The sequence below is a fragment of the Aureobasidium pullulans genome, assembly GCF_000721785.1.
Source record: "Aureobasidium pullulans EXF-150 unplaced genomic scaffold scaffold_27, whole genome shotgun sequence".
Lineage (NCBI taxonomy): Eukaryota > Fungi > Ascomycota > Dothideomycetes > Dothideales > Saccotheciaceae > Aureobasidium > Aureobasidium pullulans.
In genome coordinates this window covers 159,461-183,478 of record NW_021941047.1, presented here as the reverse complement: position 1 = coordinate 183,478, position 24,018 = coordinate 159,461, and the positions used below count along the sequence as shown (strand labels likewise).

The following is a 24,018-nucleotide window of genomic DNA, read 5'->3' as shown; positions in this document are numbered from 1 at the left end:
GAACGTTTCGGCAGATAAGAGCAGCTCTCTGAGCAAACTCCAGCTAAATAGTAGGACTCGACGAGCGGCGACATACCGGGACATTATATGTTCAAGGCCTGCGAAGTGGTTAGATGTAAGGAAACCGAAAGTTTCAACTATTATGAGTCGTCTTCGGAAGCAATCTCAGAATTGAAGTTGGTCATGCCAGATAGAAGTGTCTTGTGTGGCTTGGTGTGTGCTGGCTTAGATGTGACAAACGAATTGTATCGAGACCATGAACCGGTGTGTCCTCTCCGAAGAGTTGTACTGGATAATAACAACTGATCCTAATTTCGCAGGAGCAGCCCGTAATAAGGCGCATGAAAAATGGCCATCGTGTTGGATTGCTTATCAAAAGCAATACCGATGCTCAAGACATGGACCAAGCAGAGTCATGGTGCTACTTGCAACAAACATGCCCACCTCCAAGAGCAATGTCTGATGACCATTGATGGTAGACAATTTAACCTTTGTGGTCCCGAAAGCATCAAAACAAGAGTTTAGCCAAGAAGCAACCCTGAGCCTGGCCGGTTTGACCAGGCTCCGTGATCCGGGCCGCCAGAGACTTGACTGAAGTTCGACACGAATCTGAGACCGTGGCTGCCAACACTCAGCAGACACCTGCATTTAGTCGACCAGAGTTTGTGTTATTGTCATGATAAACAATTCATTTACCTGATGGTAAAACGTTGGAAGACGTTTGCTTGGCGGGGAGGATGATTCGGAAGGAGGGCCGAGGCAAGAACAGGCGGAGAGCGGTGGTGGGTGGCAGGTTGAAACACGACAGGACGATATGGCAAGAAGCAGATATACGAGTGAATGGGACGCAAAAGTCTCGGGTGTAACAGCGAGATTGATGGCGTAGGGCTATTGGTGGCTGAGTACATGCGGATATATTAGGCTACGACTCGAGAGTAGAGCAGCTCGTGCAGGCAGTCGACATGGCGCAGCGTGAGCAGAGATCACCACGTAGCAAGACGTAATGACCAGGCAGCGATGTTGAGCGAAGAGACAAACAACGAACAATGATAGGACGTGAATGAGAAGGATGTGAGCTGTTCTAGGCAAAATAGAACGAATATTCGCGGCAGCCAAAGGCGAATTTATTAGCGCCAGGTGTTTCGGCGGACCCTTGGACATTCACAGGAATCAGGAGTCTGAGCGGGCCTGTCAAGCAACGTCGAGGGCTCTTGCTTTGGCTTCGTCTGCGTCTTCGTCTTTGTTCGCTTCCTTTCTCCTCGACACCCAACCCTCGTCGCTTCTGTCCTTCTTTTCTCTCTTTGCTTGTCTGCGGCAGCCGCGTCGAGCACAAAGCTGCTTTCGTACTGACACGCCGTCGGAGGCCTTTGAGGACAGCAGGAACTGCAGGTTCTCCGTCAGTTAATATTTCTTATTAGCTACTTTACATTCCTTCAACCATCAACCCAAAGGACATACGCCATGTCGTCCAACCACACCATCGGCAACCGCAACAGCACCCCGGACGCCTCGAGTTCCACTCTGCGCCCGCCGTCCTCTCGCGGCATGAACCCCGGCCACCACCTGCGCGCCTCGGCCGACATGGGTGCTTTTTCCACCTCGTCTCCCCTGGCTTCCCGCGGTATCCGACCGGCCAGCGAGGTCTACTTCAGTGGTGTTGGCCTCGGCAGTCAGGACGACTCTGCCGACAAAGCAGCCCAGCAATGGATCGCCGACATCGACCAGTACGAAAATACTCTCGAGGACATGGCAGCCGCTACGCTGGACCAAGATTTCAAGGATGAGTTGAGTGCCATTGAGCAGTGGTTCCGTGTGCTCAGTGAGCCCGAGCGTACTGCTGCTCTCTACGCCCTGCTCCAGCAGACAACCCAGGTGCAGATTCGCTTCTTCATCCAGGTCTTGCAGCAGATGGCCAAGAGCCACCCCATGTCGGGCGTCCTGTCTCCTGCCAACTTCGGCGAGAAGGGTATGTTTTGATCCTAACCTCAGGACGAAGACTCCGGCTAACGTCTACTCACAGACCCCATGTCGACCCGCCTGAACGATGCTATGAGCAGACTCAACATCGAGGGCACGAGATCATCCTTTGGCTTTGGCGGCAAGCCTCCACCATCGCCTGGAGCTAAGCGCAACTCGGGACTCGACCCCAGCACCATCAACTCGCTCTTCCCTGATGCCGCCGCTGCCATTGCCAAACAAAAGGCCGACTTCAAGGAGCACACCGGCAACACTCCCACCTCGAGCCGTGTTGGTGACCGCTCTTCCCTTCTCTTCGACGACAAGAAAGATGCCCCTGTGCCACTCTCTCCCTCGCCTTGGAACAACAGCCGCAACGAGAACCAGCCCATTACCAGACCTCGCTCGTCGCAGGGCCAACAGCCCATGGGCCAGTTTACTCAGCCCCTGCGTTCCCCTCGCCCCTTCCAGTTGTCGAGCGATACCAATCTGCAAAACACCACCGTCTCTGCCCCCAACCAAGATCCTGCTATGAACATTCTTTCGCCATACAACCCCAACAACAGCTGGGCTTCCATGGTCAACACTCCCATGATGCCCAACTTCAACACCCAGCAGCAGAGCGCTGCTCATGCTGACATGATTGCAAACGCCACTGCCATGAAGCTCGCCGCTCTCTCCACTGTCAACAACCGTATCCAGCTTGATGATGTCAAGAAGTTCCGCAGAGCACGCTCTTCTGAGGGTCAGCCTCAATTCCAACACCAGCAACAGCAAAACATGAACATCCTCATGACCAACGAACTTGGCCAAGTCTTGAGTCCTCAGCAAGCTGCTGCTCTGCAGGCCCAACAGCTCGCTGCTCTCCAGGGAGGCCGCTCTCGTCCCAGCTCTCCTGGAATCGCCATCTCTGGCCCTCCTGGCTCCAACATGAACAACCTCCCCATGACTCAAAACAATGGTTTCCTTTCCACCTATGATGCTGGCATGCTGAATGCAAACATGAATGCCCTCAACATGGGCAACTTCGGCATGGGTAGTCACGAGGGTTACCTTTCTGACCACTCTGAAGCTCGTGGCAGGTCTCCTCGTGGTAGACGCGGCAGCTCTAAGCCTCCGGAGGATCCTACTGATCTCCAGCTGTTGAGCGATATCCCCAGCTGGCTGCGTAGCTTGAGACTGCACAAGTACACCGACCAACTCAAGGATATGCGTTGGCAGGATCTTGTTCAGCTTGACGATGATGCCCTCGACAAGAAGGGCGTGAATGCTCTTGGTGCTAGAAGAAAGCTTCTCAAAGTAAGATTGATGCTTCACATGTCATTTTTACAACACGTTTACTGACTATCCCCAGGTCTTTGAAACCGTCAGAGAAGCCCAAGCCGAGGGAAAGCTCTAAGCAAATACTTAACCCTCACGTGGCACTAGATGTTCCACTGTTACTACGGCCATCAAGCTCCATGCGCCAGCTAATCAGCTGTAAGAGCCTTTACTAGGCTTGTCAGGAAGTTTTCTTGTTTTTGAAATTCCCCCAAAATTCCGTACCAGATACTCGCCATCTCCGCATCGGCGCCTAATAATGCAAAGTCAAACGAATTTCGTTTCAAAGGATATCCATTGTCTTCTCCCTCGTCCAATCGCCTATTCCTTTGTGTGAAAGGTAGTGTGCCTGGAACTTGCTTCATTGTTCGATCGAGTCCCATTGTGTCTTGCTTTATTGACTTGACCAGCCTCGCTGTTTCTCCTTTGTTGCAGGCTTTTCCATTATTGTCCTTGTGCTGCCATTGTCACTCTTTATATATACCTTGGGCGCCACTATATTCGAAATGTTCAGAAAACCCCAACACAACACACAAATCAACTACAATGTTCACTAAATATTTCGCAACTGCAGCCTTGGCTGCCACTACCGCCCTCGGCAATAGCTACCAACTCGTTGAGGAGAGTCGTGGAGTCACATTCTTTGACAACTTCGACTTCCAAACCGATTCGAGTCCAACACACGGTACATCAAAGTATATGCCCAGAGCATATGCTGCCCAACACAAGCTCATTGGCGTTGTCAACAACAATGGCTCAGCAGACCCTTCCGCATATATCGGTGTTGGCTCGACCAACGTTACTGAGGCTCGACTTTCCATTCGTTTGGAGAGCAAGAATTCATATAACCACGCTCTTGTGCTGGCTGATATAAAGCACATGCCATCCGGTCCTGGTTTATGGCCAGCTCTTTGGATGGTCAACCCAACCAATTGGCCCGCTGGTGGTGAAATAGACATCATCGAGCAGGTCAACAACAATCCATATAACACTGCCACCTTGTACGTAATCCTCCTCTCCCTTTCTTTATCAGAACTATGCTAACTTAATTACTCTCTAGGCACACTTCGGCAAACTGCGCGATAACCGGCGACTACATCAGAAGCGGTCAATCCGATCTGTTCAGCGGTACACTCGAGACCCCCGATTGTGACGTAAACAGCCCTTTGCAGTCCAAGAACGCAGGGTGCGGCATCCGCGCCCCTGAAAACGACACCTACACGGTCGGTAACGAGAGCTGTGTACACTCCACCGCAGGCTCCGGCTTCAACGCCCAAGGCGGAGGTGTATACGCCATCCTCTGGACCTCAGCAGGCGTCAGCGTCTACTTCTTCCCTCGCGAGTACATACCCTCCGACATCAAAGCCAACAAGCCCGACCCCAGCACCTGGACCTCCAAGCCTCAAGCCGTGTTCTCTGGCAACGGCTGCAACTTTGACTCTCACCTCAAGGACATGAAGCTCGTCATCAACACTGAATTGTGTGGTGATTGGGCAGGCAATACCTGGGAACAAGATGGAGCTGCCGCTGAAACTGGAGTCAAGACTTGTGCTGAGTATGTGCAAAACAACCCTCAGGCCTTCAAGACTGCTTATTGGTTGATCAACTCGATCAGCATCTTTTCGAATGAGACTGTTGGTGCAAACTAAGCGGTTTCTTCGAAAGGTCTCCAAAGCATTTCCACCTGTCTTATCTCATGCTCCTCAAACTGTCTATCCTCAACAATCCTACTTTTCGCCCCCTGATGGTTCTTCTCGAATGATTACTCATCGATGATTCCCTACGAACGCTTCTATTACTCCTCCTCCTTCTCTTATGATAAGATGCCGATCATCTTTTGTCTTTGATTACATTGTACGGCATTTGCGACTGGAAGTCATCACTGTTCTTTCCTCTGTAAGAATTTAGCATTGCATTGCATCGGGTAATGGAGTTTTAGTTTACTTGCTCTTCTTTTCTTGGTCTATTTTTGTTTTACCGAATCCCAAATTTTGTTTCTTGTATATCGTTCTTTCCTCTCTTTTATGTTTCATGTCATTTCATATTGACTGGTATGCTTGTGAGACTCTTCATGCATGACACCTTCCTATTTTCGTGAAACCTTGTAAGAACTTGGGACGGTTTTGGAAGTTTGCGTGGTAAAGTGGTGCTTCCCCCCATAGGCAATTGTGGTGTAAAGTTGGCGACTATACATCAACGCTCTTGCCTTGTACTAGAATGGTTTCATTCTTTGTTCTGAGAATACGATCCCGACCTTTGTTTCGGGGATGGATGGACATGCATGGAACATCTCTTCGAGACCTTTGATCGAGGATATATATGTGCTGGCTGCTCTTTTTGAGACTGTCGCGGTCGAGTATTCGGAACGAGAAATGGAGAATGTCTGCTCCAAGAAATGGATCTAGACATGTTACATGTTTCGGAGGTCCACATCCGCGCAACAGTCTTTGATCAATGTCTTGCTGTGAACAAGTATAAAACACACATGTCAGACAATTTACTAGAACAGTCGCGAGGTAGAAAGTTGTATGTCTCGGGTTGTGAGCAGATATATAGCAAGCCTATGTGTTATGATCAGTCTATAATTTCCCACACATCGAACTATCAATAAAGCTTCCATCATATCTACAAAATTATGGAATCTCTTATCGCAGTCCAAGGCCAGAAGGAAGATCCCAGGCACTGGAAGACCATGCGGAGAGAGATCGAAAGATGGTCTGCGAGCCACAGTATGAATTCTTGGACCACGGAAGCGGAAAGACGGCAGAATGCAGAAACGTCGTTATCCCAGCTCGGCATCGACATCACAATGGACCCGGCACGCCACAACATGCTGGCAAGACAGGTTGTAAGATGGTCTTGGGAGGTCCAGAGTGTGCAGGGGTGTGGACCGAAGCTACATCTGCCATATCATCCAATCCGCACCGCTTGGCTGTGGATGGAAGAATATGGACCCGATCTATGGCCCGCAGATGAGAAGAAACGAGGACGTCTTGACAATTGGGCTCAAGACACAGATTCCAGTTTTGTGCACCTGCGCGACCGCGCCGAAATTCAGCATCAAGATATCGAGCAGCGAGTGGATATTATCGAGAACATTCCACAGTTCTGCTTCAGCAAGGGCACTCTGCATCCGTATAATTCGATGTTTCAACAGGTGTTGCAGTATTTCGCTGGTGTGTATGCTGGTCTTTGGGGTGGTGTTGATTACAAGACTTGCGAGAACCAGACTGCTGCTCAATTGATGGCGCAATTCCTTGGAATGAAGCCTTGGGTGCCGGAGCAGGCATACCTCCCTTTGTTTTACAAGATCGACGAGGATTTCGAGAGTGATTGTGGCCGTAGCTGTTGCAGCGACTGCAGCACTTGCAGCTGTGTCTCTTCCGAGGACAGTGTTGTATTGAGACGTCGGAGCACCTCTTCGGTGTCGCTGGTATATCTCTCAGCTCGTGAGATGCAGCTTGAGGAGCTACCATCCAAGGCACATTGGACTTGCTGATGAACAAGTCGGAGGATTCAAAGATAGGCAGAAAACAATATCCTTATTTCTTGGGGCCAGCATCCCCCTTCTCGGCTTGACTGATGCGGGTTTTGTATTCCCGCGGAGTTTCAACCTTCTCTTGTTTCTGGCCCATCAACTTGGCCATCAAGCCAGGCTTGGTGTGAGTCCACATGCCAATCTGCTTTCTCTGGGCCTTCTCCATAGCGCGGCGGTATTTTGCTTCCTTGTCGCCAAACTCGCTGCCGAATTTAGCTTCGTAGACTGTAGCCATGCCATTCTTGATCATTTCCAAACCAACGTCAGTCTTCCAGAAGCCCCATTTCCAATATGACACACTTGCGACGACTCTTTGATATTGGTCGAGACGGTAGATGTATGCTCTGACGTAACGCTTGTGAAGCAGAGTCCTAAGCCACTCGAGGGCCTCCTTTCCAAAGGGTTGCTCTTTGTTGCCAAAGTGAGCGGTCTCCGGGGCATCAACACCTGCTATGCGGACGTGGATAGTTTTGTTCTGGAAGTCTTTCTGCGTCCAATCTTGTACTTTTCTGGAAGAGAGCCAGCCCCAGCCAGTGGCACGTCCTCCTGGAGTGTGGAAAAGGCGGAAGTTGTCACCGTCTCCAACGCGACTGACATAACCGTAGAGAGTGCGTTTGTGGAAATATGAAGGGGTGATGTATTGGGCATCTGGGATTCGACGGAGGCTTCGGCGGTAGATGCGGATCAAGGCGAGGGTCGAGAAGGTCAAGATGGCGGTAGGGATGATGGTCCTCGGCGACGAATAGTGCGACCAATCGGTGGCATTGAGGGATTCGGACCACAAGACAGAGTCCTTCTTCTTCTTTTCTTGGTCAGACGGCGGCCATTTCAGCCAATCTGGCCACTGCATGTCGAAGTGACTTTTCCGTGTTTTTGTTTCGGAACAGGCTTTGGCTCAGGCTCGGGCTCAGAATGTGGAGGGTGGAGTTTGCATGTGATGAACACGCTTCTGCATCCGAGCTCGGCGCTAACGCTGCGTTAGGCAGTCACCCCAGAGAGGGCGCGCAGAGGGGAGACTTCTTCCATAGCATCATGTGCAGAATACAGAGTGAGACGACAGTGCCATAGAGACCACGGGTACACTCGATCGTAGTGCAGATATGTCGTTGTATTTAGGTTGATGGCACCGGAGATACAGACACAAGACTCGGGGCTATCGGGTCAATCCTCCATGACGCAGGGGCATCCCCGCATTAAGCAAAGATCGATGGGTGATGGTCAGATGCAAGTGCGGAGACGTCGACTTGTACCTGAGTCCTTTAGCTATCGTTCACCTTGATAACCTTGATAACTTCTCCCAAAGTCTACCCATCCTCTTCATCATGGGCGGCGGTTCTCATCCCAGCATGGCTTCAGCCTCTACCTATCCAAGACTGGCTGCGAAGCCTGTTGGCAAGCAAGTACGCTGCTCTTATCTCCGTTGTAGTCAAGAAGTCATTCTAACCATTACTTCCCATCTAGATTCACAAGATTTACATGGACAGATTGAGGCAGTTCACAGACAACGGCCAATACAGAAACCAAGGCTTACTACCGTATCTATGCTTTACTCTCTACCACTGTACCCACTTACTAACAGCTGCCCAGCAAGATTGAACCCGAACGCGCCTCTGGCCAACCTCACGTCAAGCTTGAAGTCTACTCTCCTCCAGACCTCTCTCGTCCCACCTTCAAAGATGCAACCTCGCACGACTTCCGTCCCACAAAGGTTGGCGAATCTTTCGGTCCCAGTTGGTCGACACACTGGTTCCGCGTCCACCTCACCGTTCCATCCTCTCTGGCCGACAAGGACCACCTAGAACTGCATTGGGACGCAAACAACGAAGGTCTTATCTGGAACGAGAAGGGAGAACCACTACAAGGCCTCACTGGAGGAGGCGAGCGTATCGAATGGATCTTGCCCAAGTCTTTCCGTGATGGCAAGGAGCATGTCTTTTACATCGAGATGGCCTGCAACGGCATGTTTGGCAACGCTCCCGGAGGAGACAGCATCCAGCCACCTCGTCCAGACAGGTACTTCCAGTTGCAACAAGCCGACATTGTGTCCATCAACTTGGAAGCAAGAGCTCTGTACATCGACTTCTGGATTATTGGTGATGCTGCCAGAGAGTTCCCCGAAGATTCATGGGAGGCTCACGAGGCACTTCAGATCTGCAATTCCATCATGGACACATTCATCGCTGCTGGTGGAAGCACCGACTGCATCACTGAGTGCAGGAAGATTGCAAAGAAGTATCTGGGAGACGTCGACTCTGCCAAAGTATACGATTCGGACGAACCTGCTCTGATCACCGCCATCGGAAACTGCCACATCGACACCTGCTGGCTCTGGCCGTGGGCTGAAACCAAGCGCAAGGTTGCTCGATCATGGTCCAACCAATGTAACTTGTTGGAAAGATACCCCGAGCACCGCTTCGTCGCATCGCAAGCCCAGCAATTCAAATGGCTAGAGCAGCTGTATCCCTCTGTCTTTGACCGCGTTAAGAGCAAGGTCAAGGAGGGTACCTTCCAACCCATTGGTGGCAGTTGGGTCGAGCACGACACGAACATGCCCAGTGGAGAGTCGTTAGTGCGCCAGTTTGTGTACGGCCAACGCTACTTCGAAAGTCGCTTTGGTCAGAGATGTACTACCTTCTGGCTCCCTGATACGTTCGGTTACTCGACACAGCTTCCTCAGATCTGCCGTCTTGCTGGCATGACGAGATTCTTCACCCAGAAGCTCAGCTGGAACAACATCAACAACTTCCCACACACCACATTCAACTGGGTCGCATTAGACGGCAGTCAGGTTGTTTGCCACATGACTCCTGCCGAGACATACACTGCTGAGGCACACTTTGGCGATGTGAGGCGCAGTATCACTCAACACAAGTCCATGGACCAAGACCCTACCTCGCTGCTTGCATTTGGTAAGGGAGACGGAGGCGGTGGTCCAACTTGGCAACATCTTGAGAAGCTCAGGAGATGTCGTGGTATCAGTGATAAGGTCGGGCTTCTGCCTCGCGTCAAGATGGGAGACTCGGTCGACGACTTCTTTGCTCGTCTTGAGAAAAGAGTTGAGGAAGGACTTGAACTTGTGACCTGGTATGGTGAGCTCTACTTTGAGCTTCACCGAGGCACCTACACAACCCAGGCCAACAACAAGTGGAACAACCGCAAGTCTGAGATCATGCTTCATGATATCGAATATCTCGCAACTTTAGCCAGCATCCAGGATGTTGTCTCGAAAGGCAGCAAGAGTTACAAGTACCCCAAGAAGGACATCGACGACATGTGGGAGAACATTCTCTTGTGTCAGTTCCATGACTGCTTGCCTGGAAGCTGTATCGAAATGTGCTACGATGATTCTGACGAGGTAAGTCAGACGTAAATAGTGCATAAGGTACAAAACTAACAAAACCAAGCTATACGCAAAGGTGTTCAAGACTGGTAAGAAAGTTCTGACTGAAGCTCTTCACGCTCTTGGATTCGACGACGAAGTCTCCCACGATAACGAGCTTGTTGCACTAAACACTCTTGGCTGGAACCGCAACGAAGTGAGCTCCCTGCCGTCTCCTGATCAGTCTGCTCGTTATGGCCTTCTCCAAGGAGAGACTGGAGCAAACACTGTAACGGACATAAGTCAGCAATCTTCGGGTGTCGAAGTCAAAGAGGTCAAGAAGGACGTTTTCCATCTGACAAACGACCACTACGTTGTTGAAGTTACCGGTGGCGTTATTACCTCACTGTACGACAGAGAAGCTCGCCGCGAGATGGTCCCCAAGGGTGAGAAGGCAAACCAGTTGGTCATCTTTGACGACAAGCCACTCTACTGGCAAGCCTGGGACGTCGAAGTCTATCACCTAAACTCAAGAAAAGAGCTTCACGCATCAAGTTCAACGATTATCAGCGAAAACACTCATCACCGCGTAGGAGTTAAGACCACAACGAAGATCTCTGACAAGTCGTCCATCACAATGACAATCTCGCTCTCTGCAGCACCTCCAGGAGGTCGCTCTTACGTTGAGACCGAAGCAGAAGTCGACTGGCACGAGGACATGAAGTTCCTCAAGGTCGAGTTCCCCACCACCGTCACCAATACCGAAGCCTCCTACGAAACCCAATACGGTATCGTCAGACGACCCACCCACTACAACACAACCTGGGACATGGCCAAATTCGAAGTCTGCTGTCACAAGTGGGCCGATCTCTCCGAAAACGGCTTCGGTGTCAGTATCCTGAACGACTCCAAATACGGGTTCGCAACTTGTGGAAGCTTGATGCGTCTTTCTCTGCTCCGCGCACCCAAGGCTCCTGACGCTCATGCCGATATGGGCAAGCACAAGATTCGCTGGGCCATTCTTCCTCACAAGGGACCTCTAGACCACCGCACCGTCCGCGCAGGTTTCGAATTCAACAACCCTATGGCTGTACACTCGCACCCTAACGTCTCTGATGTCAAGGGCTTGATGAATTCGTTCAAGTTGTCCAAGGACAGTGATGAGGGCTTGGTCCTCGATACCATCAAGCGTGGTGAAGATGATGAGGATGTCAGCCGTGGCGAGCTTCCCAAGCGCAAGGGCAGAAATGTCATCATTCGTGTCTATGACAGTTTGGGAGGAAAGTGCCGTGGCTCTGTTGAAGTTGGCCAGGTGCCTGTTGCTAAAGTGTGGAAGTGTAATATCTTGGAAGATGACATTGAGGAGGTCCAGATCTCCAAGGGCTCTTTCGACATCGAGCTTAGGGCCTTTGAGGTGGCTAGTTATAGGCTTTCATTGGAATGATGAATGAACGAAGGTGATGTGGTGGGCTCGCAAGTATATTCTAGATAGCATGGAAATTCGTAATATTTGCTCTGCAGCATTATACATACTCTAATATCCTCTCTTCCTGTTGACCACATTGATGTACTTTTCTCCCTTTTGCTTGTGCTCTAGCTGCAGTTCAAGGATCTGGAAAGCGCGGTCTACATATGCTGCACCGTTGCCGCTGATGTGAGGAGTAACGATCACGTTTTCCAGATCCCAAAGCTCGTTGTCCGAAGGCAAGGGCTCAGGATCAGTGACATCAAGGGAAGCTCCAGCAAGAGTATCATCCTTGAGGGCTTCAATGAGTGCAGGTTGGTCGATTATAGGTCCTCTGGCGATGTTGGTCACGTATGCAGGTCTCTTGCCATTTTGGCTGAGGACCTTGAATTCCTCGGTGGATAGGAAATGAGTTGTCTCCTTGGTGAGCGGCACGGAAATTAGCAGCAAGTCGATATCTTGCTTGAGGAAGTTGTGCAGAGACTCCTTGTCTAGACCGGAGTACCAGGCAGAGGGGATCTCGCCGTCCGGATCACCGGTTCCAGGGACGATGTAGCCGACATCTTTTTTCTTCTCTGGGGTGTCCTTTGGAGATGCTGTGAATGCGATGACATCCATGCCTGATGATTCTGTTAGCTCCACTGCGGAGTATATGTCAAGAACAAGTACTCACCCATTGCCTTGGCCACCCTGCCGACTTGACGACCAATACTTCCATATCCGAGAACACCGACTCTCATGCCAACAGAGTCACTGACGCGGTACGAACCATCCTTAGAGCCCCATTTATGCTGCTTCTGTGCGTCGTAAAGTTGGTTGTACTTGTGGGTGTGAATGAGGTGGGTCATGATCACCCACTCGGCAATCTGCGGGCCATGGACACCGGATGCAGTGGCGATAGGAATGTCGGTGTCAGTGTAGATAGGGTGACTCGCAAGCTGGTTGGACCCGGCAGAGAAGAGTTGGATAAAATCGAGTAGAGGTGCATCTGATGGTTTCGGTGGCAGAGCAGATAAAGTCAACAGTACTGTGGCTTCCTTCCATAGCTCTTGAGATAAGGCTTAGCAAGATATATTTTTCATATCAGGAATTATCGTACCTTTGTCTACCTCCTTCTCAAGTTGAGCACGATCCTTCGTCCATGACACGTTTCGGTATGTTATCTTGAGATGAGGGAACTTCTTCTGCAATCGCTCGATAGCATCATGCGGCTCCTGCATAGGCAAAGTCACCAAGACTGCCTCTTTATGTTCGCCTCCACCCATGGTTGCTTGTGAGGTTGCAATGGTGACGGTTCGGAAGAGAAGCTTTGGTTGAATTGGTTGATTGCTAAGTTGAAAGGGAGATAAATATGTTGGTGGTGATAACATCAAAGTGTTGCATGACGTGACGAAGCGCCCGCACTCGCACCTTCCGGGACAGGCAATGCGGAGGAGCTCCTCATCTTTCGCCTACATCGCGACCTGAGATACCAGTACATGAGTGCGCGTCGCTGCAGGAGCTCTGTCGATTTAAACATGACCATAGCGACCCTCAACACGTTCGAGTTCCTTGGCCGCACATGTGCTTCTTTTCCAAGACAAGTAATTCGGGTCCCGACAACCCTCGAGACGAGCGCGACTTCTAGGGCTACAGTGACATATCATTCAGCACCTTCCTGATGGTAACATGCCACGACGAGACCTCTCCAACGTCGAAGGGCATGCCATCACCAATTCAGCCATCTCTTTACCATGCGAGTCAGCACGCCGTATCTCCACGTGTGGTCTCGACGCCCTTTCTGCCGGACATGCTCTTGCTTTCCTTCTGGAAGAACGTGGAGCTGGACTTGGCCATGCTAGAGCTCACGTTGTATCCGGACTGTCGGCATACATTTCGATAGCTTGACCGTTGGCTCTGACTCGATATCGAGTTTCTGTCGGCAAATTCTGTTCCTCGCTCGACTTCACCAACATCGCGTCGGTCAAGAACAACAATCAAAAGTCGCCAGAATAATGCATCACATCTCAGTGGAAGAATCAGAAGCCGTCCGTCTTGAAGTTGAAGATTGGCTTCGATACTTCCAATCCGTCAATGTCGGTAATGAACGAGTAAGTTGTGGTAAGGCTGAGCCGTTGTCAATTCTCATATATCTCCGGATGGCAGTTGAAAATCGTATGGTACCAACGTTCAACTGTACAACGCTTCCGCGATTTGTGCTATATGAATGTGGCCAGATCCATGTTCGTGCTGATCAAAATCCATAGCTCGGAATGAATACGAACCTCTCCACCTTGGAATCGACTCTTTGTACATCAAGTGGTGAACAGCATCTCGAGAGATTGCCCGCAACCTTGTATTCAGAGAGGTCTTGTAGGCACTGACTGGCACTTTCGGACTCTTGCAAGATGATTCATATGCTTGCTCTGGTTGTTGCTTGCCTATCGCTCGCATGGGTGTCGGTGTTCGTGAGGTTCTGGGTCAAGATATTCGTGACCAGTTGTGTCCGATGGGATGACTGGATCTTGCTACTAGCAGTGGTACGTCTGTCCTTCGACCTTTAATGACTTAAACTTACACCAAGAAGATCCTGTTCAGTGGGCAGTGCGGCTGTGTCCTGGTCATGACCACCATAGATCCTCAACAACCTCACACGACGGCGAATATTGTATCCTACATGTTTCTCGCCTCCTACGACCTCTCGATCATGACTGCTATCTGTATCAAGACCTCTCTGGCAATATCGTTCAACAGATTCTTCTCGCGCAGATGGCAGCGCCTCCTAATCATCGCCATCACGATCGCCTTCAATACTTACGCGATCACCGAACTGCTCCTCGGTCTCTTCTTCTGCGGCATGCCAGGCAAAATGGCTCGTAAAGACAGTCTACAGCAATGCACACATTGGTCGAACATGTTACTTTGGTGGCTGGTTGCCGCGATCTTCAATGTCGTCACGGACTGGATATATACACTGCTTCCTGCTACGGTTGTCTGGACGTCAAATCTCAGCCGTAAGGTCAAAGCTTCGGTCTCTATCGTCACCGCCGTCGGGGCTCTCAGTAGTACGGCTGCGATCTTCCGTGTCTTGGGCACCGGCAGCTTTACTGCTTTGAGAGACTTCAATCCGACCAACCTTACGGTCATCGCATGCGTCGTACTCGAGATGGGCCTCGGCATCATCGCCACATCTATGATGTGTTCGACTCCACTCCCAGGAATGCTGGTTCGGGCGAAGAAGATATCTACCGGAGCTACAACTACGACAGGCGCCTATCTTGAGGAGGGAGATACGAACGTCATCAAGCTCTCTCCCATCATCTGCGCTCAAAAGTTCGCCGACGATAACACTTGGAGTTCGACACAGACTACCAAAGATGGTGCCGCTGCTGACACAGAGACACTCGCGTTGCCCACGCCTACGGGCAAGGTCAATCGATTCTCTTGGTCACGCACTTTCGGAATGCCCGAGTCATCTATACCGCTGCCTGCGAGACTGACGCTGCTGATCGATGATATCAGCGATGGCGAGGACGACTGCGAAGTGGACAAGGATGCACGGGAGGTCAGACAGACATATTCGAACATATAGTTGTATCCAATCCACAAATATTCGTTGTTCGAATTCTTGTTCTTCTTAGTCGCTTATGACGTTCGTCGCTGCTTAAGTCAAAGCTTAAGTGACATGATGCCGACGCTTTCATATTTCAACGGCTATACCACATTACCCCTGAATTCGACTAAACATCAATCGCTCAGCAGAAAATGGTGTTTCTCTTGAGTATTCAGATTATTCCAGCGATACAAGACCGAGAGGTGTCTGTCGGCGCGTCAAACTGTATATCGCGTCTCTTCGCGCGTCCATAGAGCCCGTGACCGCCCCCCTCTGTGACTCAACAGAGCCCACCTTGAGTTAGTATTCTGGTCATACTGCTAAGAGTCACCGTTTACAATGGAGCCAGCTTACTAAGCAGCATCTCCTTTAAAGTGAGCATTCCCCTCTGCCATCCTGCCTCTTTTCTTCTTCTTCTTCCACATCATTGTCGATCAACGCATTGCACTGAGCGTTCATTCAGCAGCTGAGTATCATCCCCATCCTTGCACAATCCTTCCTCCTCCTTTCCACGACCTTCCCAGGTATTTGATGGGATATCGCGGCGGTCCTTCAAGGGGATCTAATAAGACTCACACTCTCGTTGGGCATCTTTCGCGATGCCCTGAAGCCACTCAGGGCTCTGGTTGCTTTATCAACTACGGTTTAACCCCCCTGTTACAAAAAAAACACTAGGTAGAGAGGAGACCCTTATGAACAGCTAATAACATACCGACCGTCTTGTTATAAAGGCTTAAATGAAAAACTCGCCGAGAGACGCTGTTCAGTGGGCCGCCGGTCTGATCCTGGGGATGGTCGTACTCGCCTTCATGTCACTCTTTTATCTTTATTGATGATTTCTTCACTGATCCGAGTTGCAGGTTTAGAGACTCTTTAATGAGCGGTGGTTCGAGCCCGCCAGGCTGATAGTACGTCGCAAGGCTACTACTTTTTTTTTTTCAATGTGTCTTTGGCCTTGTTGCTGGAGCTCATAGAAGAAAGTGTCGAGGTTGGTTCTTTGGTGTTGCTGGTATGGTAGGCGTGTAGATGATGTGTATCATGGCGTCGTGAAGCATCCGTTGTTTATGGTATCGTCGTTCATCGGCGTCTCCCATAAACGTCACCCCTCAGCGTCGTCCGTAGTCGTCGTCCGTCATTGCTGTCGGCTCGGTCGGATTTGTCCATCATATTTGCTCATCAGTTTGTGTTTCCTGTCATGTTCCATGCTGCCGTGTGTCTGGAAGCAGTGTCTCGATACGTATGTCCGCTTTGACTTTCTTTGTCTATCGCCGCTGATGGTCGTGACCAACAGCTTACGACGTTGCGTCGGCGCCGTAAATGCCTTCAATGCACTCTCGTTGCCGTGCGTCTTCTATTCGTGGTTGTCGTTCCTCGTTGCCGTCGATCGACATGGTCATCCATCGCTGCTTATCATCGTTGTCTATCATGTATCGCGTTCTTGTCCAGCAGTTGTTGTCGCTCAAGATCGTCATCGTCCGCGACATATCTGTGGAAAGGGCTCAGTCGAGTTGCCCTACGCCGCCGTCGCCGTATGCTATCGTCGCTGTCATCGTTATCCATCATCCATCTTCCATCTTCCATACCAATCAACCATACCTACATGATCAGTGCCACAAGCTACCACCATCGTCTCATCATCTCGTCGTATCGACGCCGGTCCCCTATCTACCGTCGCGGACCCCTGCATATCCCCGCCCAAGCCTACGCATCCCCTCCTAGCCGCGCCCCTTCTATCACCATCGCTTTATCGCCAGACGAAGGTGACCCAGCTCCAGGGCACCAACTCACGTTGACACCCCGACCCCTGAGAACACCCATCGATCTCCTCCATCACCTTCCAACCTTCTTAGAGCCGTGACGCTCGAAGCCCCTTTACACCAACCCGAAACGAAAATGCTACAATGTTTTCTTACCCCCGCTAGATGGGCTCTTCGAGCGACTGAAGCTTTAGTAGACAGAATCTGATTAGCTGGATCCTTGTAAGAGCTATGAGCCTTCTTCTTGATGGGTGCTTGCAGCAACGACTATAGCACTGGTACAAGACATCCATACGCTACGTCGAGATCTATCTGTAGTGGAGGAAGGGTCAACATACGTATCAAACAGAAACACAAGCGCAAGGAAATAAGCAGAGCAATAAGATCATAAAGCATATAAAAAAAACAAGAGAACAACAATGCATAATGTATGGGCATAGGAGATCAAACCAGAACAGAGTCCTCAGGCTTTCGATATGTCCTTTGGATATAACTATCGAAAAGGCAAGATGGATTCTCATGTAGATGCAGTGTCTAGAGATTGTATAAAGGAGTATACGCTCTCGATGCACACGTAACTCGTCATAAGAAGCATATTGCCTTTGGATGGCTAGTTCGACACACAGTGTCCGAGGATCTCGATCCAGGTTTTGATTCCTTTCCTGCTACAGCAAAACACGTAGCACGAAAGAGCATCAAAGCAAGGAAAACATACGACAGAAGCAAACAAGACAAAAAAACAGCACAGCATTAGGGAAATAAAACTACAACACGAAACACACGAAACGAAAAATGCAGTTGATATAAGTAGCTTTTGTAATTCTTTCTTCACTCTGCGAAACGCAAAAAAACAAGGAAGGGGTATGCGAATGATATGCAAGCATGCAACAGCGGGTCAACGATGATGACGAGAGAAAGAAAAAATAGTCATTTTTTGAAACCCAGCTTTTCATCTGAAGAAACGACCAATCATAGCACCGCCGAGATTGCTGGCGAGCCCGCTGGCAGAAAAGGCGCCGGTCGCGATATTGGTGGCTTGGCTGAACTTGTCGCAGCGAGAAAAGGCGAGGGTATTCGTGACGGCAAGGACGATGGCGATGACTGTAACTCCAAGATTAGCTTTCACACGCCCATGAAAAATACCATAGCGGAATCTTCATCAACATACCAACCAAACTGAGCCAAATAAACTCGAATCTGAAAATCGCAACGATACCCAAAGCCACCCAACTGACCGGCTGCGAGTACAGCGCCAACCAGAAGAATCTCTTGTCCGTAGCATTGATATGTCTGGTTTCCGGGTCCGCCGACTCAAAGACCCAATTGCTGTCGCCTGATTGTACGTTGACTTCATTCCACCAGCGGAGGCCCACCAATCTCCTGCCGGCGATGTTTTTGAGGTAGTAAAAGTCCATTGCGAGAAGTACGATTGTGACGATGAAGACGAGGACGTAGTTTTTGATGAAGAGGAGGCCGAAGAGGTAGACGAGGAGACTGGCTGTGGAAAGAGAAGATAGCATTAGCTTCTGGTTGTAGCAGCAGGAGATTCATTGCTGTGAGGGTGTGTTACCGATGCGGAAACCGAGGAAGCAGAGGAGGGTGATGGGGTGCGAACTTAGTCGCCAGCTCAGAGAGCCTTGCTGTGGGTTGTCCATGGCGATGTGAGGTGTGTTGGGTGCAAGAGATGGTTTGCGACAAAGCGACAAGGCAGCTGCTATCCGGACAGCTCTACCACTTCCCAAGGGGACGCGTCGTTGGTTTATGACTCGTGTCCAGGAGGCTGTTGCTTTCTGACCGAGTCGAGCAACTGTGGGGAGAGCTCCGGATGCCGATTCCCGTCCCTCGGTCGTGCCGAGCCCCCACCATGATGGCATGCGTGCTCTCTGATTGTTGACTTCTTAGATACCTTCACAAAGCATTGAACAGAATGGCGGCCTCTCTAATCGTACGTCGGGCACTCCTTTATGGTATGGCTACAATCTACATCTGTAAAACTTCTAGCTGAGACAGCGACACAGTGCCCGGCTCATCAATGCGGTTCCTCGAGAAATCGCGGGGCGTGGCCGTCGACACAATGTGCTACGATCTCGAAGACTCCGTCACTCCCGGCAAGAAAGCAGAAGCACGCTCGAACCTCCAAGCCATCCTATCTCGAGAAAGAGTAGCAGGCATCAAAGAACAAGCCGTCCGCATAAACTCGGTCGACAGTGGTTACGCCCTAGACGACCTGACCCAAGTGCTCAAAGCACCCAATCTTGACGCTCTGGTCATCCCAAAAGTCAACAGTGCGTCTGATCTACACTTCATTACCGATGTCATCCGTCATGCTCTTCCTGAAAGACATGGTCCTGGCGCCAAATCTCCTATCCGGTTGATCGCTTTGATCGAGTCGGCGCGAGCGGTCATGGACTTGTCTGCCATTTGCAAGGCTTCGCCATATCTGAGCGGTCTCATCTTTGCTGCAGAGGACTTTGCCCTCGACCTCAGCATCACGCGTACGCCAGACCTCAAGGAGTTCTTGTATGCAAGATCGGCTATCGCAACAGCGGCTAGAGCCTTCAGTCTGCCTTCGACCATTGATCTCGTTACAACATCGTTCCGTGGTGAGGAAGGCCAGCAGGTGCTCAAGGAAGAGAGCGAGGGTGGTAAGAGAATGGGTTACAACGGCAAGCAATGCATCCATCCTAGCCAGGTAGAGCTGGTCCAGAACATATTCAGCCCCAGTCAGGAAGAGGTGGATTACGCCGTAAGAGTAGTGATAGCAGACGAAAAGGCAGATGCCCAAGGTCGTGGAGCCTGGACACTGGATGGAAAGATGATCGACGTCCCAGTGGTTGGCAAGGCCAAAGCCTTGGTGAAGAAGGCGGAGTTGTGTGAATTCGACGTCGCGTCCGTCAGAGAGAAGTTCAAGGATCAAGAACCCGAGTAGAGAATCTCAATTCGTTCAAGAAGCGTCTTTGGCGTATGCGAGTGCTCTGTGACCTCTTTCCTGACCGGGTCCAGTTCCGTGACCATCTCTCCAGCATTCCTGGCAGTATAGGTCGCCATCACAGCCCATGCATTTTACCGTAGCATCTTCATTGCAGATGCAACACCAGCTCTCCATGTCCTCGTCCGTGTACTTGGGCAAGTTCGACTTGGGTCCGCTTTTTTGTATGCTGACAGGCTTCGTGGCTGGGTTGAACGAAGGTACTCCAGGAAGCGATAGGGACGCGAACCGTGCCGATAGAGCATCGTCGATGTTGAACTCATCAACAGGCGCTGGCGAAGACGGTAGCTCCGTAGGCGCTGATGGCAAAGACAATCCACCATGTCCCTCATCTTGCTCATCTGAAGTCGATTTCTTGCGCTCGTCTTCTTGCTCATCTTCTTCGTCTGGCCCGCCATACTTCTTCTCCAAAGCAAGCTCCGCGAGAACGCGTTGAACGTAGTCGTCAGCCTCCTCATCATCCCTCTTGTCCTCATTCTTCTCATCCTCCTCTTCGTCATCTTGCTCCGGCTCAGCAGCTTCAACCTCAATATCCAGCTCTTTGTTTGGCTGCTCCTCCGTCTCTTCGGGCAGTGCACTCTTGGCTTCTCTCATCAGGTCGCGGATACGCTCGCCCTCATCACGCTGGACAGACCATTGGTCCTCGGGCCCAAGATCTTGCAGCAACTCTTCGATTGTTCTGTCGTCTTCTTCATTGTGTTCTGTGTCTTCTGGCTCTTGGAATGGCGATGCGACAGCGCTGTTGGGCGTCAAGCTGCGGAACCTCGCGGTCAGGTCTGAGTTTCCTGTTCGCTGGGGAGTCGCTGGCAGATCGGGAGGAGACGTCTTGGATAGTGTGACAGGTGATTTACGGAGAGCGTTCAGCCTCGCCAGGAGGGCGTCGTCGGAGTCGGGCATGTTCACGTTGTTGTATGGTCGAGTATGATTGAAGCTTGAGGTTGATGATGTCGATGGTTATGGTTGACAGCGGGGTCACCCTGATCATCACTTAGCTACACCGTTGTGGTCCACCAACCACGTTTAATTCTACGGCATTGACTGCTTTCTGACCAGTATAATTCACTCTATTATCCTAGTAGTCTACTAAATCTCCAACCATCAAGCGTTGGTACTTCTCTACCACTTCTCTGGTTTTCATCAAAACGCTTGCTGCAAGCATGCGGATCCTCTCGCCCTCCTCGTCTCCTCCACCAACTCTGTCAAAGACGAGTTCAACCCACTCCTGAGTCTCGATCAACTGTTTCGAGTGCTCCTCTGCCAGTCTACGTTTATCTTCATTCATGTCCAGAAGTGTCAGAGTTGCGAAGAGGACTGCTTCCAAAACACTGACATCAGCCAACGCATTCGTTCTGACACTCAAGATCAGTTCCCAGAACTCTGCTGTCATCTGCGGAAGACTGATGGTTCCTGATCCTGCTGCATGCAAGATGAGCGACAATGTCTTGAGATACGTGCTGAGCAAGAATGGCTGGAAGTGCACGTTCTCTGCTCCATATGCTTGCAGGTTCTGCCACCAACGTCCTGTCAGAGGGAAGAAGAAGCCCTCTGCAACAATCTTGGCCAGTGCGTTAGGTATGACCTTCTTCCTCTTTTCGACTTCCATACGCGATGAGAATGTTCTGACCTTCAAAATGTTGGGTCCGGACATTTTGTCAGCTGCGTCAAGGGCCATCGGCTGGATCATAGCTCGCTCCAGACCCGAGGCAATTCGTGTGAGTGGTGCGTTTCGCTCGGCGGCATACAATTTGTGCAGTCTTTCTGGAAGCTGTTTGCTGGGGAAGGCTGTGGCTGCAATCTTAGGGTTCAGGTCTTCGTCTTCATCCTTGTAGCCTGCCAGCTCTCGAGCGCCCAGACCTAAGACGCTCAGGATGGTAGTACGCTGACTCAATGAATAATCACCGTCAAATACTTGACGCGCGAACCACGGTGCCATTTGCGATGGATTGGATACAAGCACTGCAATAAGCGCTTGCAAGCGAAGCTCAAGGAAATCTTCCATGTCGAAAGTGTCGCCGAGTCCAACCAAGATCGAGGCGAGTTCGAGTGCATGGTCGCTGACTTCCTTGCCGAACGAAGCTTTACGACGTATCAGAGCAGCGGCATTCTTGACGGCTAGGCTATGTCGATCGTAGTTTTCCGAGTCGTTGAGACCAGCCATTAGATCCCGGATGTACACAGGAGCCTTTGGCTTGTCACGATTAATCATAGTTGGATCTTCGTCCTCATCTTCGGGATCAGAGTCTGGCTTAGCGTAAGGCACAAGATCATCGTCTTCCTCAGAGTCGTCCAACACCTCCATGATCCTGGATCCTCGAGGCTCTTCTTGGATCATAGGCTTAGGCTTTGGTTTTGACGGAACCGGCTTCTTTCTCGAGGCGGGCGACTTGTTTGTCTGTGAGCTCTTCGTAAGAGAGTTTGTGGTCTCGTTGCCGAAGACGTTCTTGATGTCGGTGTAGTTGCCGACTTTGTCGTTGACTCTGACGAGATGCTGATACCACTTTCCTTCGGGCGTCTTCATGTCATCGATATCGAAGTTCATCTTGGATCCAGACTTGTCCACGAGGTCTGATATAGCCATACCAACGACCATTCCGAGGAATCGGGCCTTTGGCGAGGATGAGTTCAGACGGTTTGACATGCCATTTAGATGTGCACTCGAACGGGCCATGATAAACAGTGACATCGGCTGCGCTCTATGTGCATATCCTGCGACTAAGAGCAAAATTTGCGCGCAGGCTTCTTGTTGCAAGATTGGAGAATGCTTGACGAAGAGGTTATCGCCGAAGCGTTTCATGGTCTTCTCCATGAGGTCTTGAACTGGATCTTCGAGCATGTTTGCCGAGCCTTTGGTGGAGTGAACGAATGCAGAAACAGCCGCCCTTCGTATGCTGAAAGACTCTGAGGCATTTAGTACAGGATCGGATAACCATGTTTCAAGATGTGCTCTCATGGCATCGCTATTTCCTACCATACCAGTAATTGTAGCGGAGGTCGCAGCAATTGTGGTAGATGATTCATTCAAGGGCTCGTCAAAATCAGGAGCCGACAATAGAGGCAGGCATCGATTTGACAAAATCTTCAAAGTCTGGTCTAGGACTTGCCGCTGTTCGTGCACCTGTAGGTTCTGCAGCAACGACTGAAGTAGCGGAAGTCCGTCTGGCGAAGCAAATGTAGAGAGCGTGTGGATCTCCTCAACAACTCGAACTGAGAGATGTTTAGTACTTGAAATTGTCGGTAGATGAAAATTGTCGTACCTGGATAGCCAATACCAAGAGCTTTACCGCAAAGCTGAGCTGTAGCCTTACATGCCTTGGGGTTATTTCCTGCTTGATGTATCATGTTGGAGACATTGCGTCCCATCCACGCAGAATACTTCGAACCATCTGAGAGCCATGATGAATTGTCTTGCCCTCCAGCAGACTTGACTGTGTCTTCTGCTTGTGCCACAGAAGCGATGATCTTTCCGGTCCCTACGAGTGCGAGGTACTCTTTCCACAGAAGTGTTCGCTTTGCCTGACTGTCGACAAGTCTGTCAATGTCGGCATAGATAGTTTGAGCCAAGTCATTGGAGTTTAGTAGCTGTGAGAAGACTGATATCAGGTCTGATAATGGCGTTGTCGTATCCGATTTCTTTACACCTTGCCGAGTTGATTCGTGCTGAGATACCAAGATGCGGAGTTTTGCAAGTACTGCACCAATGCCAGCTACACTCCTCAGACAGTCTATAATCAAACGATTTGTTTGATCAGAGCTGTCCCAGAAGTCCGTAAGAGTTGTGTTTATGAGTTCGTTCACTACTTTGGCGGAAGAAGCAGTAGGTGTCTTGATGTCAAACCCAGCGGACTTCTGCGAGGGTTGGTTCAAGAACAAAAGCAGGTCCTCGATGGCATCTGCATCGGGACTCGAACGTAGAATCTGTAGTACTTCTTCAGGCGAAGTGGGCGAGTTGCGTATACGGGGTTGAGAGCTTTCCGGAACACTCTCCTCGACGACAAGGTTCTTAGCAGCTGGCCTTGATCTTAGAGAAACAGTCGATACAGCTGTCAAAAAATCACCCATGGTTGTTTTGGTTTGCGACTTGG

General features: G+C 50.5%; 11 protein-coding genes across 11 annotated transcripts; 6 read left to right on the top strand and 5 right to left on the bottom strand.

Annotated features, from left to right (window-relative positions):
• The first annotated feature begins 1,129 nt into the window (after nt 1-1,129).
• Nucleotides 1,130-3,806, top strand: M438DRAFT_326921 (uncharacterized protein). The gene is made up of 3 exons (XM_029903146.1): nt 1,130-1,966; nt 2,021-3,255; nt 3,311-3,806. Exons 1-3 carry the CDS (start codon nt 1,462-1,464, stop codon nt 3,353-3,355), a joined length of 1,785 nt encoding a protein of 594 aa, XP_029756310.1. The 5' UTR covers nt 1,130-1,461; the 3' UTR covers nt 3,356-3,806.
• Nucleotides 3,807-4,148: 342 nt separating this feature from the next.
• M438DRAFT_349146 (uncharacterized protein) lies at nt 4,149-5,241 on the top strand. Its single transcript, XM_029906324.1, has 2 exons — nt 4,149-4,277; nt 4,337-5,241. Exons 1-2 carry the CDS (start codon nt 4,156-4,158, stop codon nt 4,923-4,925), a joined length of 711 nt encoding a protein of 236 aa, XP_029756309.1. The 5' UTR covers nt 4,149-4,155; the 3' UTR covers nt 4,926-5,241.
• A 525-nt stretch (nt 5,242-5,766) lies between these two features.
• M438DRAFT_118691 (uncharacterized protein) lies at nt 5,767-6,797 on the top strand. The gene has a single exon (XM_029898734.1). The coding sequence runs from the start codon at nt 5,912-5,914 to the stop codon at nt 6,773-6,775; it is 864 nt and encodes a 287-aa protein (XP_029756308.1). The 5' UTR covers nt 5,767-5,911; the 3' UTR covers nt 6,776-6,797.
• On the bottom strand, nt 6,798-7,856 carry M438DRAFT_118692 (SNase-domain-containing protein). Its single transcript, XM_029898735.1, has one exon. It carries the CDS (start codon nt 7,662-7,664, stop codon nt 6,819-6,821), a length of 846 nt encoding a protein of 281 aa, XP_029756307.1. The 5' UTR covers nt 7,665-7,856; the 3' UTR covers nt 6,798-6,818.
• A 195-nt stretch (nt 7,857-8,051) lies between these two features.
• M438DRAFT_326910 (putative alpha-mannosidase I) lies at nt 8,052-11,660 on the top strand. The gene is made up of 4 exons (XM_029903145.1): nt 8,052-8,214; nt 8,276-8,349; nt 8,402-10,169; nt 10,219-11,660. The coding sequence occupies exons 1-4, from the start codon at nt 8,137-8,139 to the stop codon at nt 11,575-11,577; spliced, it is 3,279 nt and encodes a 1,092-aa protein (XP_029756306.1). The 5' UTR covers nt 8,052-8,136; the 3' UTR covers nt 11,578-11,660.
• Nucleotides 11,661-11,667: 7 nt separating this feature from the next.
• Nucleotides 11,668-12,863, bottom strand: M438DRAFT_339187 (uncharacterized protein; the record flags this gene model as incomplete). The annotated part of the gene is made up of 3 exons (XM_029904194.1): nt 11,668-12,218; nt 12,272-12,646; nt 12,698-12,863. 3 exons carry the CDS (start codon nt 12,861-12,863, stop codon nt 11,668-11,670), a joined length of 1,092 nt encoding a protein of 363 aa, XP_029756305.1.
• A 988-nt stretch (nt 12,864-13,851) lies between these two features.
• Nucleotides 13,852-15,310, top strand: M438DRAFT_304973 (uncharacterized protein). Its single transcript, XM_029902207.1, has 2 exons — nt 13,852-14,117; nt 14,165-15,310. Exons 1-2 carry the CDS (start codon nt 13,986-13,988, stop codon nt 15,167-15,169), a joined length of 1,137 nt encoding a protein of 378 aa, XP_029756304.1. The 5' UTR covers nt 13,852-13,985; the 3' UTR covers nt 15,170-15,310.
• Nucleotides 15,311-17,576: 2,266 nt separating this feature from the next.
• Nucleotides 17,577-18,690, bottom strand: M438DRAFT_304971 (golgi apparatus membrane protein-like protein tvp23). The gene is made up of 3 exons (XM_029902206.1): nt 18,518-18,690; nt 18,116-18,445; nt 17,577-18,048 (listed from the first exon to the last, which is right to left on the bottom strand). Exons 1-3 carry the CDS (start codon nt 18,600-18,602, stop codon nt 17,897-17,899), a joined length of 567 nt encoding a protein of 188 aa, XP_029756303.1. The 5' UTR covers nt 18,603-18,690; the 3' UTR covers nt 17,577-17,896.
• A 167-nt stretch (nt 18,691-18,857) lies between these two features.
• Nucleotides 18,858-19,957, top strand: M438DRAFT_349137 (beta subunit of citrate lyase). Its single transcript, XM_029906323.1, has 2 exons — nt 18,858-18,914; nt 18,966-19,957. Exons 1-2 carry the CDS (start codon nt 18,875-18,877, stop codon nt 19,874-19,876), a joined length of 951 nt encoding a protein of 316 aa, XP_029756302.1. The 5' UTR covers nt 18,858-18,874; the 3' UTR covers nt 19,877-19,957.
• On the bottom strand, nt 19,892-20,833 carry M438DRAFT_359072 (uncharacterized protein; the record flags this gene model as incomplete). The annotated part of the gene is made up of 1 exon (XM_029907304.1): nt 19,892-20,833. One exon carries the CDS (start codon nt 20,831-20,833, stop codon nt 19,892-19,894), a length of 942 nt encoding a protein of 313 aa, XP_029756301.1.
• A 131-nt stretch (nt 20,834-20,964) lies between these two features.
• Nucleotides 20,965-24,008, bottom strand: M438DRAFT_368902 (uncharacterized protein). The gene is made up of 2 exons (XM_029908073.1): nt 23,191-24,008; nt 20,965-23,140 (listed from the first exon to the last, which is right to left on the bottom strand). The coding sequence occupies exons 1-2, from the start codon at nt 23,993-23,995 to the stop codon at nt 21,009-21,011; spliced, it is 2,937 nt and encodes a 978-aa protein (XP_029756300.1). The 5' UTR covers nt 23,996-24,008; the 3' UTR covers nt 20,965-21,008.
• Nucleotides 24,009-24,018: the final 10 nt, after the last annotated feature.

What these genes read in the sequence shown, in the direction of transcription:
- M438DRAFT_326921 (XM_029903146.1), top strand. Translation starts at nt 1,462, where the DNA reads ATGTCGTCCAACCACACCATCGGCAACCGCAACAGCACCCCGGACGCC. An exon ending in TGCCAACTTCGGCGAGAAGG is followed by an intron (nt 1,967 to 2,020) that starts GTATGTTTTGAT and finishes GTCTACTCACAG; the next exon opens with ACCCCATGTCGACCCGCCTG. An exon ending in CTAGAAGAAAGCTTCTCAAA is followed by an intron (nt 3,256 to 3,310) that starts GTAAGATTGATG and finishes GACTATCCCCAG; the next exon opens with GTCTTTGAAACCGTCAGAGA.
- M438DRAFT_349146 (XM_029906324.1), top strand. Translation starts at nt 4,156, where the DNA reads ATGCCATCCGGTCCTGGTTTATGGCCAGCTCTTTGGATGGTCAACCCA. An exon ending in CCATATAACACTGCCACCTT is followed by an intron (nt 4,278 to 4,336) that starts GTACGTAATCCT and finishes ATTACTCTCTAG; the next exon opens with GCACACTTCGGCAAACTGCG.
- M438DRAFT_118691 (XM_029898734.1), top strand. Translation starts at nt 5,912, where the DNA reads ATGGAATCTCTTATCGCAGTCCAAGGCCAGAAGGAAGATCCCAGGCAC.
- M438DRAFT_118692 (XM_029898735.1), bottom strand. Translation starts at nt 7,664, where the DNA reads ATGCAGTGGCCAGATTGGCTGAAATGGCCGCCGTCTGACCAAGAAAAG.
- M438DRAFT_326910 (XM_029903145.1), top strand. Translation starts at nt 8,137, where the DNA reads ATGGGCGGCGGTTCTCATCCCAGCATGGCTTCAGCCTCTACCTATCCA. An exon ending in AGAAACCAAGGCTTACTACC is followed by an intron (nt 8,350 to 8,401) that starts GTATCTATGCTT and finishes ACAGCTGCCCAG; the next exon opens with CAAGATTGAACCCGAACGCG. An exon ending in GCTACGATGATTCTGACGAG is followed by an intron (nt 10,170 to 10,218) that starts GTAAGTCAGACG and finishes AACAAAACCAAG; the next exon opens with CTATACGCAAAGGTGTTCAA.
- M438DRAFT_304973 (XM_029902207.1), top strand. Translation starts at nt 13,986, where the DNA reads ATGATTCATATGCTTGCTCTGGTTGTTGCTTGCCTATCGCTCGCATGG. An exon ending in GGATCTTGCTACTAGCAGTG is followed by an intron (nt 14,118 to 14,164) that starts GTACGTCTGTCC and finishes TACACCAAGAAG; the next exon opens with ATCCTGTTCAGTGGGCAGTG.
- M438DRAFT_304971 (XM_029902206.1), bottom strand. Translation starts at nt 18,602, where the DNA reads ATGGACAACCCACAGCAAGGCTCTCTGAGCTGGCGACTAAGTTCGCAC. An exon ending in CTTCCTCGGTTTCCGCATCG is followed by an intron (nt 18,446 to 18,517) that starts GTAACACACCCT and finishes CTCTTTCCACAG; the next exon opens with CCAGTCTCCTCGTCTACCTC. An exon ending in TATTTGGCTCAGTTTGGTTG is followed by an intron (nt 18,049 to 18,115) that starts GTATGTTGATGA and finishes TTGGAGTTACAG; the next exon opens with TCATCGCCATCGTCCTTGCC.
- M438DRAFT_349137 (XM_029906323.1), top strand. Translation starts at nt 18,875, where the DNA reads ATGGCGGCCTCTCTAATCGTACGTCGGGCACTCCTTTATG. An exon ending in ACGTCGGGCACTCCTTTATG is followed by an intron (nt 18,915 to 18,965) that starts GTATGGCTACAA and finishes ACAGCGACACAG; the next exon opens with TGCCCGGCTCATCAATGCGG.
- M438DRAFT_368902 (XM_029908073.1), bottom strand. Translation starts at nt 23,995, where the DNA reads ATGGGTGATTTTTTGACAGCTGTATCGACTGTTTCTCTAAGATCAAGG. An exon ending in TCTTGGTATTGGCTATCCAG is followed by an intron (nt 23,141 to 23,190) that starts GTACGACAATTT and finishes AACATCTCTCAG; the next exon opens with TTCGAGTTGTTGAGGAGATC.